The 18,179-nt window shown below is 37.3% G+C and overlaps 1 protein-coding gene across 1 annotated transcript; it reads left to right on the forward strand.

The window, feature by feature from the left end:
* Positions 1 to 16,952: 16,952 nt before the first annotated feature.
* LOC121484013 (olfactory receptor 6C65-like) lies at positions 16,953 to 17,933 on the forward strand. The gene has a single exon (XM_041742599.1). The coding sequence runs from the start codon at positions 16,953 to 16,955 to the stop codon at positions 17,931 to 17,933; it is 981 nt and encodes a 326-aa protein (XP_041598533.1).
* The last annotated feature ends 246 nt before the right edge of the window (positions 17,934 to 18,179 follow it).

Here is an 18,179-nt window from a genome sequence, read left to right on the forward strand (position 1 = left end):
TTGCTTTCCCCCAAAGACATTAAAATATTCTGACATGTTTTCTTTTAGAGGATTTTTATACCATTTACATTTAGATCTATGGCTCATCTTCTTGACTTTTTTCCTCCTCTTTTAACTTTTTTTTTTGGTATGACATAGGATTATATTTTCTCCATTTGAATACCAACTTGATACAGAATGATCTACATTTACTGAATGACTATCACTCTCTACTACATTTTATTATCATCTCTGTCATAAATCCGCTGATGTTTATTTTATTGCTAAATCAAACAAGTCAGAGAAACACAAATACTGTATAATCTCATTTGTATGTGAAATCTAAAAACATCTAACTAATAGAAACAGAGAGTGAAATGGTGGTTGTCAGGGGCTGAGGAGTAGGGGAAATGAGGAGTTGTTAGTCAAAGCGTACAAACTTTCACTTATGAAATGAGCAAGTTATGAGGATCTAAAGTACAGTATGGTGACTATACTTAACGATTCTGTATTGCACACTTGAAAATTTCTACAAGAGTAGGATTTTAATGTTCTTACCATAACAACAATAAAATGGCAATTATGTGAAGTGAAGGATGTGTTAGTTAACCTTACTGTGGTAAACATTTCATAATATATGGGCATGTCAAATCATTACTTTGTACACCTTAAACTTACATCCTGTTGTATGTCAATTATACTGTAATAAAGGTGGGAGGGAGAGAATATTCTGCTTCATAATGGTTTTTAAATATTATATTAACTTTCCACACCTTTGGAATGAGTGCATAAGAATTGTATTGTTGCTCTCATAAACAAAACACTGAGATATACCATAAGAAAGTGTCACAGCCACATGGATCCCATGTCACCGAGAAATAGAGGGATAGAAATTAAGAGTATAAAGAACACCATTTAGTAGAAGGCCATAAAGTTGCAGACATGAGGAATATGGCTAAAGAGTCAATGAGAGAGCAGTGGAAAGAGGATCCCAACACCCCCAGTATCTTCCCAAAAGCCTGATGAAAGTCAGGGTGTAAACTAGCTTTTTTTTTTCACCATAAAATCTATTCTATTAACATTGTTCTGGCCAGAGTGCATACATCACATGTAAAAAATTGTACTCTGGACTTTTACCTCAAAGCAGGAGCAATATTAAACTTGGGATTTTGGAAACCCTTGGGAAATTGTCATATAATTCCTTTCAAAAATCTTGGCAGAGAACAGTGCAGACATCTGGGAGTTAGCATCCCCACAGACAATGGAAAGATAAATAGAAGGGTTGCACCAGCAACTCATATTCTCAATAGTGACCAATTAGCTGCCTCCAGACACTCGTCATGCCTTTACTTTGGATACCTGTCTTTTCAACATCTAATAAAGTTTGGGAACCTGCTCTCTGCTCACTGGCTAAGTCCATTCTGCTTGGTGACTATACAGTCTGGAGGGAAAAATATCAGAGCCTCAAACTTGCATGTGACCATTTCCTCACTGTTGATGCCATAAAATGAGGATGCTTAGCCACATGGAAATGTGAGATATGAAGGAGAAGCATAGTGCACTAGAAGGTGTCTTTGAGCAGGGGAACTCATGATGTAGAACACTACAGCAGAGAGACCCTAATCTCAGTAACACCCAAGGCTAAACATAGAAGAAGCTGTCTGTTCCTGTTAAATAGTATAGGAGGTACAGCAATATTGTATGTAAGGTAGGCTTTTGCCCACTGGGGAGGCAGAGCCAGACCTTTCATCAGAACCCTAAGTAGTCTGGAGGGAAACATGCTTCCATGTATTTGTTTAGATTCCACATATAACTAAGGTCATGCAGTGTTTGTCTCTCTGCTTCAGGCCTATGTTACTTAGAGAATAATGTCCTCCAGGTATATCCATATTGTTGCAAGTGGCAGGATCTTCTTTATAAAGGCTGAATGATATTCCATAGTGTATATATGCCACATTTTTAAAATCCATTCAGTTTTACGTTGACTTTCAGGTTATTTCTATATCTTAGCTATTGTGAAAAATATTGCAGTGAATATGGGAGCATAGATATCTCCTTGAGATCCATATTTCAATTTCTTTGGATATATATACGCAGAGACAGGACTGCTGGATCAAATGGCAATTCTATTTTTAAATGTTTGAGGAAACACTATATTGTTTATCAGAGTGGCTGTACCAATTTACATTTTGATCAATAGTGTACAAGGGTTCCTTTTTTTCTCCATATCCTTCCTAAAATCTCTCATCCTTTGCGGAGTGTTTTGGTAATACCAATCTAAAGAAGTGTGAAGTGATATCTCATTGTGGTTTTCTTTATATTTTTTCCCTTAATGATGTTTGCATTTCCCTTAGTGATGGTGAGCATCTTTTCATGTACCTGTTGGCCATTTGTGTGTCCTCTATGGAACAATGTCTATTCAGTTTCTCTACACATTTTTTAATAGTTTGGTTTTTGGTTTCTTTATATGTTTTGGAGACTTCATAGAAACAGTGATTTTTGGAAGACACAAGAAATTTTCCATTTGGCAATAAAAATGAAGGGTATTCAAGACAGTCAACAACATTTGTGAAGCTATAAAATGATTCTTCAATATGCTTTAGTGATGGTGAGATGGACAACAAATAGAACAAGATGAGCAGAAGGCATAGGCAGAGTCTAAATTATTGGTGATATCAAATACTATGTACAGGAAAAGAGTTTTTCAGTAGTTGAATAGAGACAGATTTTCAGGAACCAAATAAGGAAGATATGTTGATGATATTTAGCTTAGCTGAGGGCAATAGAAAATTCATTAGTGTTGAAATGCTGGTAAGCTAGGTCAGATTTGCATTACACTATGGCTTTGGTGGCGATGTGAGTGGCTTTCAGAATAACTGGAGTCTACAGTTTTATTAAATGTTTTGTCACGAGCACACGGTGTTCTCCAGCCTTCAATTCCTTGATACCATTTTCTTTGCAGCCCACTCAACAACCACTTCTAGGGGAACAATAATGGCTTTGCCTTCCTTCTACCTTCCAGTTATCACACTATACTTTTCATTAGTGGGATTCAATATGGGACCCTGCTGGCCAGGGAGTCTCTAAAATGTAGTTCCCAATCCTCTTACACTGTAGGTGGGAATGCAAGCTGGTACAGCCACTCTGGAAAAATGTGGAAATTCCTTAAGAAATTAAAAATAGAGCTACTGTGTGACCCAGCAATTGCACTACTGGGGATTTACCCCAAAGATACAAATGTAGTGAAATGACAAGACACCTACACCCCAATGTTCGTAATAGCAATGTCCACAATAGTCAAACTGTGGAAGGAGCCATAATGTCCTTTGACAGATGAATGGATAAGGAAGAGTGGTCTATATATACAATGGAATATTACCCATCCATCAGAAAGGATGAAAACCTACCATTTACATCAATGTGGATGGAACTGGAGGATGCTATGCTGAGTGAGGTTAAGTCAGTCAGAGAAAGACAATTATCATGTGGTTTCACTCACATGTGGAATATAAGAAACAGTGAAAGGGATCATAATAGAAGGAGGGAAAATGGAAGGGGGAAAAATTAGAGAGGAAGACAAACCATGAGAGACTCTTAACTGTGGGAAACAAATTGAGAGTTGCTCAAGGGGAGGTGTGGGGAGGATGGGGTAACTGGTGACCAGCATTAAGGAAGGCACACGATGAGATGAGCACTGGGTGTTATACTATATGTTGGCAAGTTGAATTTAAATTTAAAGCAAAATAAAATGTAGTTCCCAGAGTGCTAGCTGCTGTGATCTTGAGGGTAGGATAGAGGAGGCTGGGAAGAAACTACTGCTATGTCTTCCTTCCCAACCACAAAAAAAAAGAAGAAAGAAAGAAAGAAGAAAAAAAAGAAAGAAAGAAAGAAAGAAAGAAAGAAAGAAAGAAAGAAAGGAAAAAGAAAGAAAGAAAGAAAAAAGAAAGAAAGAAAAAAGAAAAGAAGGAAAAGAAAATGAAAAAAAAAAGGTCCAGCACAGGGTGCTCCAAGATAATACTGGATCTTTAAAACACATTAAGTTGTAAGATAAACAATCAACAAAAGAAAAAACTTTTTATAAATCAAAAGTATAATAGCTGAAAGAAAAGAATTATCAGGATTGTTGATAGATAAGTAAATGGAGAAGTTGCAGAAAGTAAAATACAGAGAGAAAAGGAGGTAGAAAAAATTGTAGGGACAGCAATTTGTTTCAGAATATCCAAATTCTGTCTATTAGGGTTTTGGCATAGAGAACAGAGTAAAAAGAGGGGAATAGATTATTACTTAAACCATAAAGACAATCTCCAAATTGCCTGTATGAACATCTCAGTAAATTAAAAAGGTTGGTATGTAGACATGACATTATACAATTTACAAACACCGAATATAAAGAAATCTTAAAATCTTTCCAGATTAAAAAAAAATACCTCTTCTATAAAACACCATAGAATTCCATATATCAGTTTCTTTCACAGCTTTTGATACTAAAATAAAGTAGGATGAGGCTTTGAAGCTTTCAGTGCAGAATCTCCTAACCATCCAGCTATTGACAAAATGTTAAAATAAACTGTAAACACAGGATGGCTAGGTGGCTCAGCATTTGAGCATCTGCCTTTGGCCCAGGGCATGATTTTGGAGTCCCAGATCAAGTCCCACATTGGGCTCCCTGCTGGGAGCCTGCTTCTCTCTCTGCCTATGTCTCTGCCTCCTCTCTCTGTGTCTCTCACGAATAAATAAATAAAAATCTTTAAACAAAACAAAACAAGAAACTATAAACACTTAGTGGGTGGCTAGGAATCATAAAAGTTGCTTTTCACACACCCATCTCCCAGTTAAATTCCTCACAATTTGTTCCCATGAAATAAACAAATGATCTCCCCTCTCAAAAAAAGTAAAAACTGTGCCTTTGTTTCCTCATCTGTGAATTAGAATTGAATAAATTAATACCAATAATGCAATTTTAAAATTGTTTAGGCTTTAGCAGTGAGATCCACATATCTGTAGTGGTGATGATGATTATGATGATGATGATAATGATGGGCCCAGAAATCCCTGGAACTAAGCCAGAAAAAGAATTCCAAGAATCTTAGGGAGGAAACCAAGATCAGATTTTAAAACAAAAAGGAAAAAAATATAAAACCAAAGCAATGATGAAAGAAGAGGGGTCATTAGAAATTCCAGTAAGTTAAATCTAAGGTTAAATTAAAGTGTTTAAGTTTGTATAGTGGTGATTTCAAATAATAGCTCTTTGATGGTATTACGCAGGAAGGATTTTTAATTGCCAAGCAAAGTATTTTTTATGGAACTGTTATTAATTTCTAGTTCTTATACATTTTGAATATAGAATATGAACCCTGTAATATCTGATTTAACAATTATTTTTACATTATTGATATTTTCTTTACTTTTTTAATGTGGATTTTAGGCAGATGCATGGAAACTTTTTGGTTTTTTTGGTTTTTTTTTGCTTTATAGGGTAAAACCTTCCTTCTATACAAAGTCTAATGGTTTCATCACATTAGTCTTTGTAGAAATGTGAATTTTTCTCTATGTTTATCTGGATATTTTCTTCCATACTATTTGCTGAATGTCATTGAAGCAGGATCTGATGGATAAAAACCTGATCTAAGAAGAAATATAGGCCTACAACAAAGAACCCAATCTAATACATGAAGGGTTTGTGATGATTGTTTTGCGGACATATATCTATTAATCCAAACTTGCCCTCTACCCTGCAGAAAATCTTCCAAGTACAAAATCCCTGGTTTTAGTATTGAGACTTCATAGAACATATCTCTCAGTAATATTATTTGGGAAATATTAGTATTTGTAACTCCAAAACTCAGTACAACGTGAAAACAAATTATATGCAAGGAAAGACTCAAATTCAATTACAAAGACAAATGTTTGAAAGACATGTCACATGACAGAATGTCAACAAAGCAGTAGGAATTTTTGCATTTTGTGGTACTAAAAATAGTCATATTAATGCAGAAAAAGCAATGGCTTGCAAGAATCACATTAGTTTCTTGGAAATCATAAAGCGAAGTTTTAAGTATTTTGTACCTTACCAAAATGGTTATTATTTATATAGTGACAGTTTTATGTGTTTTAGAATATTGGTTGGGGGTTGTGACTGATTTAACACAGATTATAGTTTTTCCATGTAAAATAATGGGAAATAGGATCCCAGTTTTTGTTTTCAGAAACCACATTTGATTCTTATAACTGGTTTCCTGACATTAAGCAGGGTTTGCCTATATATTCCTGAGATCTGCTAAGGGTGTGTGCTAGAGCAATCAAGGATTTATTGTTTCTAAATATTTTACTCTAATTAGGATCTTTAACATTTTCTTATATTTCTACCCAGTTATTATTCTGTAATTTTAGTTCCATAGGATATTTTCTCTTTCTTTCCCTCTCTCTAAAAAATTTATTTAAAATCAACTTAGTAAACGTATAATGTAGTAAACATACAATGTACTCCAGGTTTCTGGAGTAGAATATAGTGATTCATCACTTATGTATAACACTCAGTGCTCATCATATCAAGCGCCTTCTTAATCCTCATCACCCAATTACCTCATCCCTCCACTTATTAAATAAACTGGGTGACCCTCAGTTTATTTCTTATAGTTAATAACCTCTTATGGTTTGACTACCTCTCTGTCTTTATCTTATTTTATTTTTCCTTCCTTTCACCTATGTTCATCTGTTTTTTTTTAAGTTCCACATATGAATGAAATCATATGGTATTTATCTTTCTCTGACTGACTTATTTCACTTAGCATAACACAGCCTAGTTCCATCCACATCATTGCAAATGGCAAGATTTCATTCTTTTTGATGATCGAGTAATTTTTCATTGTAAATATACACCACTTCTTTATCCATTCATCAGTTAATGGACATTTGGACTCTTTCCATATTCTGGCAATTGTGAATAGTGCTGCTATAAACATTGGGATGCGTGTGCCCCTTCGAATCACTATTTTTGTATTTTTTTGTTAAATACCTCATACTGCAACTGCTGGATCATACAGTAGTTCTATATCTCATTTTTTGAGGAACCTCATTACTATTTTCCAGAATGGCTGCACCAGTTTGCATTCCCACAAACAGTGTAAGAGGGTTCTCATTTCTATGCAACCTTACCAACATCTATTTTTTCCTGAGTTGTTCATTTTAGTCATTCTGATTTGGTTTGAGGTGGTATCTCAATGTAGTTTTGATCTATATTTCCCTGATGCTAAGTGACATTGAGTAATTTTTCCATGTCTGTTAGCCATTTGTACATCTTCTTTGGAGAAATATCTGTTCATAACTTCTGCTCATTTCTTAACTGGATTTTTAGATTTGGGGATGTTAGTTTCATAAGTTCCTTATAGATTTTGGATACTAGCCTTTTATCCAATATGTCATTTGCAAACATCTTTTCCAATTCCATAGGTTGCCGTTTAGGTTTTTTTTTTTTTTTATTGTTTTCCGTTGCTGTGCAGCTTTTCCTCTGGATGAAATCCCAATTTGTTATTTTGTATCCCTTGCCTCCAGAGATATGTCAACTAAGAAGTTGCAGCTACCAAGAAGTTGTTGCAGCTAATTCAAAGAGGTTGTTGCCTGTGTTCTTTAGGATTTTGATGAATTCCTGCCTCACATTTATGTCTTTCATCCATTTTGAATTTATTTTTGTGTATGGCATAAGAAAGGATCTAGTTTTATTCTTCTGCATGTGATTGTCCAATTTTCCCAATGCTATTTGTTGAAGAGACCGTCTTTTTTTCATTGGCATTCTCTGGCTTTGTCGAAGATTAGATGATCATATAGATATGGGAGTTCCACAGGGTATTAAATGGTCAGGATTAAGTATTTGCTACGACACACATTTTTCTCTAGTTAGAGAATGTTGGTGAGGGCTCTCCAGGATCTTTGTTTACTTACCATGATACCAGGTGATCAGTCAGGAAGGGGAAGGCAAGGTGACACTTGGCCTCAGTTAACTTTAAAATTTCACACTTGGTTGTGGGTTTTTTCAATAACATGATATCTTAAGCATTACTCGTTATTATACACATTATTGTGACTTTATTTTTTTTAATTTATTTTTTATTGGTGTTCAATTTGCCAACATATAGAATAATACCCAGTGCTCATCCTGTCAAGTGCCCACCTCAGTGCCCATCATCCAGTCACCCCCACCCCCCACCCACCTCCCCTTCTACCACCCCTAGTTCGTTTCCCAGAGTTAGGAGTCTTTCATGTTCTGTCTCCCTTTCTGATATTTCCCACTCATTTTTTCTCCTTTCCCCTTTATTCCCTTTCACTATTTTTTATATTCCCCAAATGAATGAGACCATATAATGTTTGTCCTTCTCTGATTGACTGGTTTCACTCAACATAATACCCTCCAGTTCCATCCATGTCGAAGCAAATGGTGGGTATTTGTCATTTCTAATGGATGAGTAATAATGCATGCAAAATATTTAGTTAGATTTCAGCAATTATTCAGCTATATATTCCACAGTTGTAACTTATCACAGGCATGGTTAAATTATTATGTTACTAGATATTCTTTGATGGCATTAGGCCTGGGAACTCAGGGAATACTACTTGGTTTGGACACATTCTCATTTCAGTTAACTTCCTGAGGAATATATACAAAAAAATGTCCACCTAAAACATGATTACTGATAGAGCTACAGTACTATGCTGCTCATTTAATACCAGACAAATATTTACTAGGAACAAGGCAGGGCTAAACTACCAAACAAAATGTCTATTAAAAATTAATATTCACTCTAATCCTAATTCTTGCATTCTGAGAACCTAACCAAACATCTCACTGAAGGAGTAATTAGATCTAGATATTGCATATGAACTAGAATTCTGAGTGACCACAACCAATTCAGGCAGTTAGTGATTCTATCCGTTTCTTTAATATGGGGGAAATATGGGCAGCCCGGGTGGCTCAGTGCTAACATGGAGGAATTCATCACAAATGAAAGAACAAGGTAAGGTCAACAGCCAGAGTCCTAAGACAAGTCATATGCCTGATGGAGAATGTAAAGCAACAATCATAAGGATACTCGCTGGGCCTGACAAAAGAATGGAAGACTTCAGGGAGACTGACCACAGAGATAAAAGTTATAAAAGAATCAGTCAGAAATGAGGAATGCCACAACTGAGATTGGAAACAGGATCGATGCAATGAATAGCAGGCTGGAAGAAGAAGAAAATGAATTAGCGAATCAGAAGACAAAATAATGGAAAACAAGGAGTCTGAATACAAGAGAAAAAAGAATCATGCAACACGAGAATAGATTAGATATAGGAAACTCCGTGACTCCATCCAATATAATAATAGTCATAGTCTAGGGTCCCAGAAAAGGAAGAGAGAAAGGGGAGCAGAAAAATTATATAAACAAATAATAACTGAAAACTTCCCTAATCTGGAGAAGGAAACAGATATCCAGATCTGGGAGGCACAGAGAACTTCCATCAAAATCAACAAGAACAGTACAACAAACACCAAAGCATATTGTAATTGTATTTCTAAAATATGGGATTAAAGAAAAAAATCTTAAAAGCAGCAAGACAAAAGAAATCCTTAACTTACAAGGGAAGACCCCTAAGGCTAGCCACAGATTTCTCAACAGAAACTTGGCAAGACAAGAGAGTGGCATCCTATATGCAACATGCTGAATGTTAAAAATATACAGCCAGTAATACTTCATCCAGCAAGGCTATCATTCAGAATAGAAGGAGATATAAAGACTTTCCCAGACAAACAAGAACTAAAGGCGTTTGTGACCACTAAACCACCCTTGCAAGAAATATTAAAGTGGACTCTTTGGGTATAAGGAAACAGGAAAAGTGGAAAAGATAAGAAAGGATGTCCAGAAACAATGACAAGTAATAAAATGTCACTAAATACATGTTTATAATTACTCTGAATGTAAATGGACTAAATGCTCCAATCAAAAGACATAAGGTGTCAAAATGGACAAAAAAGCAAGACCCACTTATTTGATGCCTGCAAGAGACTCATTTTATATCTGAATGCACCTGTAGATTGAAAGTGAGGGAATGGAGAAACATTTAGCATGCAAATAGACATCAAAAGAAAGCCAGAATAACAATACTTATATCAGACAAGTTAGACTTTAAAAAAGTCTGTAACAAGACAAGAGATATAGAACACTATATGATAACAAAGGGTATAATCCAACAATAGGATCTAACAATGGTAAATATTTATGCACCCAACATGGGAGCACACAAATAGGTAATATAATGGTTCACAAATTTAAAAAACAATAGCAAACATCATGGAACTCACTGATAATACTATATGTTGGCAAATCAAACTCCAATAAAAAATATACAAAAAAAGATAATACAATAATAGTAGGGAAATAGTAGGAAAATAGTAGGAAATAGTCCCCCTTACAGCAATGGGCAGATCATCTAAGCAGAAAATCAACAAAGAAACAGTGGCTCTGAATGACACTGGACCAGATGAACTTAACAGACATATTCAGATTATTCCATCCTAAAACAACAGAATATAGATTCTTTTCAAGTACACTGCGACATTCTCAAGAGTAGATCACACTGGGTCACAAATCACACCTCAACAAATGCAAAAAGTTTGAGATCATCCTGCATTTTTTCTGACTACAACACTATGAAACTGGAAGAGAACCATAAGAAAAAAATTGAAAAGAGAAAAAATACATGGAGATTAAAAAACATGCTACTATTTTTAACTCTTTGAGGAACCTCCACACACTTTTCCAGAGTGGCTGCACCAGTTCACATTCCCACCAACAGTGTAAGAGGGTTCCCCTTTCTCCACATCCTCTCCAACATTTGTGGTTTCCTGCCTTGTTAATTTTCCCCATTCTCACTGGTGTGAGGTGGTATCTCATTGTGGTTTTGATTTGTATTTCCCTGATGGCAAGTGATACAGAGCATTTTCCCATGTGCTTGTTGGCCATGTCTATGTCTTCCTCTGCAAGATTTTTTTTTTTAAATGAGGTATGCGTTTATTTTGAAATAGCAAAAACAAAACAAAACAAAACAAACAAAGCAAAGTAAAATAAAACCCAAATAAACTTACAAAAGTGAAGAGAATAAATGAATTACAATATATTTATACAATGAAATACTCTATAGCAGATAGAACTGATGACTCATAACTACATGTATCAACATGGTTAAATCTAACAGGATTGTCAACAAATAAAAGGTAGTTGCCAAAATAGGATGATATTGTTCTATAGAACTTGAAGACCTGTGAAACAATGCTGTTTATTTTTATGGATACATTTATAGGTGCTAATAACATGAAAACCACGAAAGAAATATGTGTCAATTTTAGAATAAGGCTACCACTGAGAGATGGGAATAAGGGGAGTACATGGGATTTCTAGCCTCAGCAATCAGACAACAGAAAGACATTAAAGGCATTCAAATTGGCAAAGAAGAAGTCAAACTCTCCCTCTTCTCCGATGACATGATACTGTAAGCAGAAAACCCAAAAGATTCCACTCCAACATTGCTAGAACTCATACAGCAATTTGATAGCGTGGCAGGATACAAAATCAATGCCCAGAAGTCAGTGGCATTTCTACACACTAACAATGAGACTGAAGAAAGAGAAATGAAGGATCAATCCCATTTACAATTGCACCCAAAAGCATAAGATACCTAGGAATAAACCTAACCAAAGAGGTAAAGGATCTATACCCTAAAAACTATAGAACACTTCTGAAAGAAATTGAGGAAGACACAAAGAGATGGAAAAATATTCCATGCTCATGGATTGGCAGAATTAATATTGTGAAAATGTCAAAGTTACCCAGGGCAATTAACACGTTTAATGCAATCCTTATCAAAATACCATGGACTTTCTTCAGAGAGTTGGAACAAATTATTTTAAGATTTGTTTGGAATCAGAAAAGGTCCCGAATAGCCAGGGGAATTTTTAAAAAGAAAACCATAGGTGGGGGCATCACAATGCTAGATTTCAGATTGTACTACAAAGCTGTGGTCATCAAGACAGTGTGGTACTGGCACAAAAACAGACACATAGATCAATGGAACAGAATAGAGAACCCAGAAGTGGACCCTGAACTTTATGGTCAACTAATATTCAATAAAGGAGGAAAGACTATCCACTGGAAGAATAAATGGTGCTGGGAAAATTGGACATCCACATGCAGAAGAATGAAACTAGACCAATCTCTTGCACCATACACAAAGATAAACTCAAAATGGATGAAAGATCTAAATGTGAGACAAGATTCCATCAAAATCCTAGAGGAGAACACAGGCAACACCTTTTTTGAACTCAGCCACAGTAACTTCTGGCAAGATACATCCACGAAGGCAAAAGAAACAAAAGCAAAAATGAACTATTGGGACTTCATCAAGATAAGAAGCTTTTGCACAGCAAAGGATACAGTCAACAAAACTAAAAGACAACCTACAGAATGGGAGAAGATATTTGCAAATGACATATCAGATAAAGGGCTAGTATCCAAGATCTATAAAGAACTTATTAAACTCAACAGCAAAGAAACAATCCAATCATGAAACAGGTAAAAGACATGAAGAGAAATCTCACAGAGGAAGACATAGACATGGCCAACATGCACATGAGAAAATTCTGTGCATCACTTGCCATCAGGGAAATACAAATCAAAACCACAATGAGATACCACCTCACACCAGTGAGAATGGGGAAAATTAACAAGGCAGGAAGCCACAAATGTTGGAGAGGATGCGGAGAAAAGGGAACCCTCTTACACTGTTGGTGGGAATGTGAACTGGTGCTGCCACTCTGGAAAACTGTGTGGTTTTTCCTCAAAGAGTTAAAAATAGACCTTCCCTACGACCCAGCAATTGCACTGCTGGGGATTTACTCCAAAGACTCAGATGCAATGTAACGCTGAGACACCTGCACCCCGATGTTTCTAGCAGCAATGTCCACAATAGCCAAACTGTGGAAGGAGCCTCAGTGTCCATGGAAAGATGAATGGATAAAGAAGATGTGGTTTATGTATACGATGGAATATTACTCAGCCATTAGAAATGACAAATACCCACCATTTGCTTCGACGTGGATGGAACTGGAGGGTATTATGCTGAGTGCAGTAAGTCAATCGGAGAAGGGCAAACATTGTATGTTCTCATTCATTTGGGGAATATAAATAATAGTGAAAGGGAATAGAAGGGAAGGGAGAAGAAATGTGTGGGAAATATCAGAAAGGGAGACAGAACATAAAGGCTCCTAACTCTGGGAAACGAACTAGGTAGGCGTAGTGAAAGGGGAGGAGGGCGGGGGGTGGGGGTGAATGGGTAACGGGCACTGAGGGGGGCACTTGATGGGATGAGCACTGGGCGTTATTCTGTATGTTGTTAAATTGAACACCAATAAAAAATAAATTTATTATAAAAAAAGTACAATAAGATATCCCCTCACACCATCAGAATGGCTAAAATCAACAACACAAGAAACTTACGGGTGTTGGTGAGTATGTGGAGAAAGGGGAAACTTCTGCACTGTTCCTGGGGATGCAAACTGCTATATTGGAAAAGCACATGGAGTTTCCTCAAAATTTAAAAAGAGAACTACCCTATAATCCAGCAACTGCATTACTAGGTATGTACAAAAAAAATACAAAATACTAATTCAAAGAGATACATGGAGCATTACATACAATATCCAAATTATGGTTACAGCTTTAGTGTCCACTTTCAGATGAACATATGAAGAAAATGGAATATATATATATACATATATATATATACATACATACAATAGCATACTACTCAGCCATAAAAAAGAAGAAATCTTGCCATTTGCAACAACATGGGTGACATGGGTGGAGCTGAAAACTATTGTGCTAAGTGAAATAAGTCTGCCAGAGAAAGACAAATACCATGTTACCATGTGATTGCACTCAAAAGAACATAGGGGTAAAAAAAGAGGGGCAAACTAAGAAACACGTTTTTAACTTGGGTGGTTACTAGAGAAGAGATGGGTGGGGGGATGGGTTAAATAGTGGATATGGATTAAGGAGTGCACTTGTGATGAGCTCTGGGTGTTGAATATAAGTATTTAATCACTATATTATACACCTGAAATTAATATGACACTGTATTAACATAAACAGAATAACTAAACGGAATTTAACTACAAACCTAAAAGAAAAGTGGGGATCTAGAACCTTACAAAGTTATGTCCTTTCTCAGATGTATAGATAGCTTTTTCTTCCTCATTCTATCCCATCCACATAATTCACATTATATAACCATTATAATATATATATATATATATATATATATATATATATATATATATAATCTCCAACATCACAAAAATACAAACAGGTGAACTTCCCCCATTATCTTTCCAAAAGCCTCCTGAAAGCCAGCTCTTTCTTGCCATAAAATCTGTTCTTTTGACAACTAAGTTCTGGCCTCAGTGCATATATCGTATATAGAAAATTGTAGTCTAGACTTTTACCCCAAAGCAGTAGAGTGAAATAAGTCCATCGGAAAAGGACAAACATTCTATGGTCTCATTCATTTGGGGAATATAAAAATTAGTGAAAGGGAATAAAGGGAAAGGAGAGAAAATGAGTGAAAATATCAGTGAGGGTGACAAAAAATGAGAGACACCTAACTCTGGGAAACACACAAGGGGTAGTGGAAAGGGAGGTGGGCAGGAGTTGGGGTGACTGGGTGATGGGCACTGAGGGGGGCACTTGGCGGGATGAGCACTGGGTGTTATGCTAAAGTTTGGCAAATTGAACTCCAATAAAAAAATTTAAAAAAATACCTCAAAGCAGTAGCAATATTCAACTTGTGACTTTAAAAACCCTTGGGACATTGTCATATAATTTCCTTGAGAAATTTTGGCAGAGAACAGTGCAGACATCTGGGAGTCAGCATCACCACAGACCATGGGAAGATCAATATAAAGGTTGCATCAGTGATTCTTGTTCTCAACAGTGACCAATTAGCTGCACCCCTAGGACACCTGCTATACTTTTACTTTCTGTTCCTATCTCTTCAGCACCTAATAAGGTTTGGGGGCCTACCCGCTCTGCTCACTGGCTGGGTGAACCAGTCTGGTGGTATAAATATCACAGAGCCACAGATTTGCATGTCAGCACCTTCTCACCGTGGATGCAGTAAAACAAGGATGTTTCTCCACATAGAAAGGTGAGAATATGATGGAGGAGCATGGTACAGGAGAAGGTGTCTTGGAGCAGGTTCGCCCATAATGTGAAACACTGCAGCAGAAGGATCCTTATCTCAGGAGCCCCCAGGGCTAAACGCAGAAGGAGCTGCCTGCTGTGTTAACTGGTATAGGAGGTGAGAGCCGTGTTGCTGCATGGTAGGTGGACTTATACCCACTGTGGGAAGCAAAATCAGATCTTCCATCAGAACCCTTAAGTAGGCTAGGAGTCCAGCACTAGCCCAGAATTCAGAGCAGTGAAATGTGGTTGTTTTGGTACATCTGCTCCCTGTGGTTTCAGTGGTCTCAGGCTGCCATGTAGCCTTGTCGTGCTATGAAATTTCAGGACTATGGAAATAGGGCTTTGTCAGCCAGAACACTGGCAGCATGGCATGCAGATTCACCACCCTCTGGGATAACAGCCTATGACAAATAAGTTTCTTTCTTCTCTTCTATCCCCTCATCCCAGAGCAAGCTCTTGGTTTCTTAGAAAACAATAGCTGCAAAGAACGGAAGCCCTGCCTCCCATATGGTGACTCTTCTGTGTGTGTCTGGCCTCAGAGACCCTAGTGACTTGATGGACTTACTGGCATCAACAGGAACTGAAAGAGAAGATCCTTCAGGCTGTGCCATTCAGGAGTAAGCAATTCAGTTCCAGGAGCAGCCCTTCACAGCACCTGGCCCACAGTGGATTACTGACAGTGACATTCCACACTGTCAACCTTTAGGCAACTATTGAGATACTAGAGACAAACACCATCCTGAGAGAAGTTACTCATTGAGAGGACTGAAGAGAGATGTTTGCTGAGCTTTGATATAACAGTGAGTGTATGAGTGTCAGATGCCCAGCAAATCCTCCTAACTGGGTAAATTCCTATGACCTACTATCACTCCCACTTCTGTCACAAGCCAGCATGAACCATGGGAAGGTGGGTGGTAAATCCTAGATGTCAATTTACCTCATGTTTTTGAGCAGCCCCCAATGTCTCTGGTCTCCAGCCTTTTCCATAAAATTCTTGTACTAGAGAATCCCCTCTAAGCCCCATGTCATTCCACAGGTCTGTAACACAGCAGTGATATTATCTAAGGATATAAACAATTAAGAAAAAATAAAAGTAATTTTTCACTTAAGGTTGAGAGATCATCAACAATATATTTGTTTCTGTTTTAAAATATTTTGTGACTGCCTTTGAAAACAGCAGTTATTCAAATTCAGGCATTCTAGCTGAAGTCCAGCCATGTGACCTAAGCTCCCTAGAATTCTCAAAGCCTCAGTTTCTTTCTGATTCTGTAGAAGAAAGAAGGGGCTCATGGTTTTTATGATGAGTAATAGAAATACTGAGTTTCAGTGACAAGCATAGAAAAAGGATAAGTCCTCAACAGATGGTGAATGACCATAGAATGTGTTACATATTTAAAAAGGATAGCCAAGGGGCACTAGGTGGTTCAGTCAGTTAAGCATCTGCCTTCAGCTCAGGTCATGATCCCAGGGTCCTGGGATCAAGCCCCACGTCGGGCTGTCTGCTTGACAAAGAGCCAGCTTCTCCCTCTCTCCTCTGCTCATGCGCGCTCTCTCTCGCTCGCTCACTCGCAAATAAATAAATAAAATCTTTTTTAAAAATTAAAAAAATAAAATATATAAAATAAAAGGTATAGTCAAAAGGAATATTACTAACATTATTGCTATGTTTACTTACAAATTAATGTTATCAAAAATAATAAAATGTATAATGATGTATGTATGACGCTGTGGAAAGAGATGCCCATGGAAATGGAGAATGGGACAGCTGTCCAGGAATTCACCTTGGAAGGGTTCCCTGACATCCAGCACCTGGGAAAGTTTCTCTTCCTGGTGCACCTGCTGACATACCTGGCATCCATTGCAGGCAATGCTGTCATAGTCACCATCATCTGTGCTAATTCCCGGCTCCAGACACCTATGTACTTTTTCCTCAGCATTTTCTCCTTTGGGGAGTGTTGTTTCATAAATACTGTTATTCCTAAGTTGTTAGTCATCTTTCTTTTAGGCAAGCAAAACATTTCCTTTCCTGCCTGTTTCATACAAGCCTTTTTCTTTTTCTTTCTGGGAGCAGCAGGTTTCTTTCTCATAGCAGTGATGTCTCTGGATCGGTATGTGGCCATTTGCAAGCCCCTGCATTACTCGACCATCATGAACCTGAAGACTTGCTCCTTCCTGGTCACTACCTGCTTCACTTTGGCCTTCACTCTCATCACTGGTTTGGTAGTGAAGGTTTCCCAGTTATCCTTCTGTGGCCCCCATGTCATCCCCCACTTTTTCTGTGACATTGGCCCCCTGATTCATCTTTCCTGTTCTGACACTAGACCTACTGAAATGTTGGCTTTTGTCCTCGCTTTGTTTATCCTTTTGACATCCCTTATCATAACCATCATTGCCTACAGCAACATAATAGTCACAATTGTACAACTCCCATCAGCTAGGGAACGACAGAAAGCTTTCTCCACCTGCTCCTCTCACCTCATAGTCCTCTCTCTGATGTATGGCAGCTGTGTCTTTATATATGTGAAACTAAAGCAAACAAACAGGATGGACTCCAACAGGGAGGCTGCCCTTGTGAACACGGTGGTGACCCCGCTGCTCAACCCTGTCATTTACACTCTGCGGAACAAGCAGGTCCACCAGGCTCTGAGAGAAACAATGTGCAGAATGAAAATGTCAAGATGAAAAGAATCACATGGCCTGGAATGAAAGACCTTAGAGAACCCTGTGTCTTCATTCTGGCTAATGTAGCAGTCCACAGAGTTGTTCTGCAGGGTATCTGGAAGAACTCACTTAACCCTGCACATCCCTAGGAAAATGGAAATCTGTTTTTGCAAAGCCACATTTTCCTTTCATGTGCATAAGTATCTTTTCCTTAAATATTCCATATATTCATGACCATTTTAATTGCAAATCCTTTGCTAAATTTTT

Source organism: Vulpes lagopus, chromosome 2 (genome assembly GCF_018345385.1).
Source record: "Vulpes lagopus strain Blue_001 chromosome 2, ASM1834538v1, whole genome shotgun sequence".
Lineage (NCBI taxonomy): Eukaryota > Metazoa > Chordata > Mammalia > Carnivora > Canidae > Vulpes > Vulpes lagopus.